This window comes from Nannospalax galili, unplaced genomic scaffold (assembly GCF_000622305.1).
Source record: "Nannospalax galili isolate Female #2095 unplaced genomic scaffold, S.galili_v1.0 scaffold137, whole genome shotgun sequence".
Classification (NCBI taxonomy): domain Eukaryota; kingdom Metazoa; phylum Chordata; class Mammalia; order Rodentia; family Spalacidae; genus Nannospalax; species Nannospalax galili.
In genome coordinates, this window is record NW_008340203.1 from 1562 (window position 1) to 4292 (window position 2731).

Below are 2731 nucleotides of genomic sequence, written 5' to 3' on the forward strand. Positions count from 1 at the left end.
TTTCAGTTTTTGACACAGGGTCTCCCTGTAGCCCCAGCTGTCCTGGAACTCAGTATGTACACCAGACTGGCCTTGAACTCACAGAGATCTGCTGCCTCAGCCTCCCAAGTGCTGGGATCAAAGGAATGGGCCACCACACCCAGCCCCTACAAAAATGCTGAGGTGCCACAGACAGGTCAGCCTGCAAAGGTGCCCAGTCTGAATAATGTGTAGCTGTTCTGTCTGGTGGAGTCCTTCAGTTTGTAAAATCAAGGACTCTGTGTTGGTAGAAGCAATGAGGTGACTAAAAGAATTTAAATAAATCATCAGTTTGGACCTGTGTAGGGAAAGGTCAGAGAAGCACTTTAAGGTCAGGGGAAAGTGTACTTACCATGTAGGATTGTCAATCACTATTGGTTTTCTGTAACTTTTTCATATGAAAGAGGCATGAGTCCTACTACCAATCAAACAGTGGTGCTTACCTAATGACCCCTTGGTGGATTTCAGATTCAAGATGGTCTGACCCTAACTCACAACCTGTTGTATTACTGTCTGTCAATAACACAGAGGCCATACTATTCAAGAAGTATCAGAAATCAGGACTGACTATAGATCCTGAGGGGTCTGAACCTAATCTAACTTGAGAAAGGCCCTCTAATAGAAACATGCACAGAGCCCCAAGGAGAACCTTGGCAGAGGCCTATCAGTGAGGAGCCTTTGAGCTTAGGTTCCATTCAGCTCAGGACAAATCTACCTCCACTGGAGCCTTTGTACAAACTTTTGTAATGCAGGGGGAAAGAATGCTTCAACTTTCAAACACACTCCAGGAACTGTCTCCTGTGTGTCATAAAATTCCCATTATTTTCCCTTGGCAACTTGCCTTTGGAAAGAGATGCAAGAAGCTTGAATCTTACTATAGGGAGTATTTCCTGAGGCAAATTGTCTTCATCTGTTAGGAGTTCAACTCCCAACACCCACTTAGTGATTTGTGACCACTGTGAAAAACATTTTTTTTAAAAAAAGGCTGTGCATGGTGGCAACTGCCTTCAGTCCCAGCACTTAGAAAGCAGAGTCAGGCAGAGTTCTGTGAAACCGAGGCCAGCCTGGTATGCATAGTTGAGTTCCAAGCCAGCTGGGGCTATAGAAAAAAATGGGTTCTATGTAACCCAGGCTGACCTTGAACTCCTGGACTCAAGACATCCTCCTGCTGGACCTATAAGCACATACCATGTCTGCCTTACTGTGCCATTTATGATAGTAACTGAATTCTTCTGAGGAGTACAGCTCCATTCAGATCACACGATGTGAGTACCAGTCGTGATTTTCTCATCAGGGAGCAATCCCTCTTTCTATTAACATGGATATAGAAACTAGAGATAACAGGTTAGTGCCTCCTACTTTATCAGTCTTTGCTAATCCACCACCCAGACCTACTTTGCCTGAAATTCAGACTCTCAGGGTTCTTTCTCCAAGTTAGGAGTCAACAAATTGGTGGTGGAGAGAGGTGGCTGCTTGCTGTAAAGGAACATCTGCAGGAATAGTTCATCCAGCTCCAGCATATCTCTACTTCCTGCTTCAGTCTACTGAGTGCAAGTATGGTATTACAAGCATGAGCTGCCATGCCTAGCAAACAACATGGCATTAAAATGTTATTATTATTATTTTGTTTATTTTTATTTTATGTATTCAAGTGTTTTGCCTGCATGCAAATAAGTGCACCCATATGCAAGGCCTGTGGAGGCCAGAAGAGGCCGTTGGATCCCCTGGAACTGAAGGTATGGACAGTTGTTAGCCACTATGTGGGTGCTGGGAACTGAACTCAAGTCCCATGGAAGAGCAGCCAGTGCTCTTAACCACTGAGCCATTTTTCCAGCCCAATATAGCTTTTTTTTTTTTCCTCATCTGAAAGGGAATAGAACCTAATTTTCTCTTTAGAAAAAAAATTCAAATATTCTATGGAATCAGGCTAGAGCAATAAATTTCCTTTATGAATATTTTTTATCATATAGCTTAATGGAGACACAATCTTATCCCATCGTGCAAAGGTGCCTTGTTGCACACAGATAATTCATCACTTCAGAGGTATACACGTCCTGAAAACTAGTGTTCTGGATGATTGGGGACATAGGTCCCTGGGGCAGTTTTTCAGGACTTTTCTGCTTTACCATTTCTAAGAAAGCATCCACATCTTTTGCTTCCTGGGGGACTCTGTGTTAATCTTTGCTCTTTGCAGTTACATGGCATCCCTCCAAGCAGCTAGGAACTGTGCATGTGAACAGGAATCAGAGTCAAACTCACAAGTGGAATTCCAACACCATTAGTATATCAGAGCCTTGGCATTGGGGCCTCTTGACAGTGTCTACTGAGTGCTACTTGAGTGATGTCTTCTAGTGCCCACGCTGAAGGTCAGGACTAGGAAAGCAGAGGGTGCTGCATACTTTACATAAGCCTCTTGCTCTCTGCTTAGTTTCCTCAATGGAAAAGAATGGATCTTAGTACTTTTCACAGTTCACACAGGGCTTACACCCGGCGAGTCAATTACTGTATGAGGTTTTTGACACATAGCTGTTTTGCTTTTTCCCCCCACATGTTTAGCTTCTACTTCACTTACAACTTCTGTAAAAACTGCATTCCATGCCATTCCTGAAATGTTCCAAAGCTCAGTTCTGAGAGTACACTGCACCCAAGGTTTCTATTTAAAAAAAAAGACATAAGCCAATAAAGAGGTTCTTCAGAAGATTTACATGTCAGT

The 2731-nt window shown here is 43.2% G+C and overlaps 1 protein-coding gene across 1 annotated transcript in view; it reads right to left on the minus strand.

Annotated features, from left to right (window-relative positions):
- Positions 1–2323: 2323 nt before the first annotated feature.
- The window catches only part of LOC115070707 (leucine-rich repeat-containing protein 37A3-like), a 16777-nt gene continuing 16369 nt past the window's right edge, over positions 2324–2731 (minus strand). The window contains 1 exon segment of the mRNA XM_029564615.1: positions 2324–2671. Coding sequence (XP_029420475.1) covers positions 2587–2671 — 85 coding nt within the window. The 3' untranslated portion in view covers positions 2324–2586.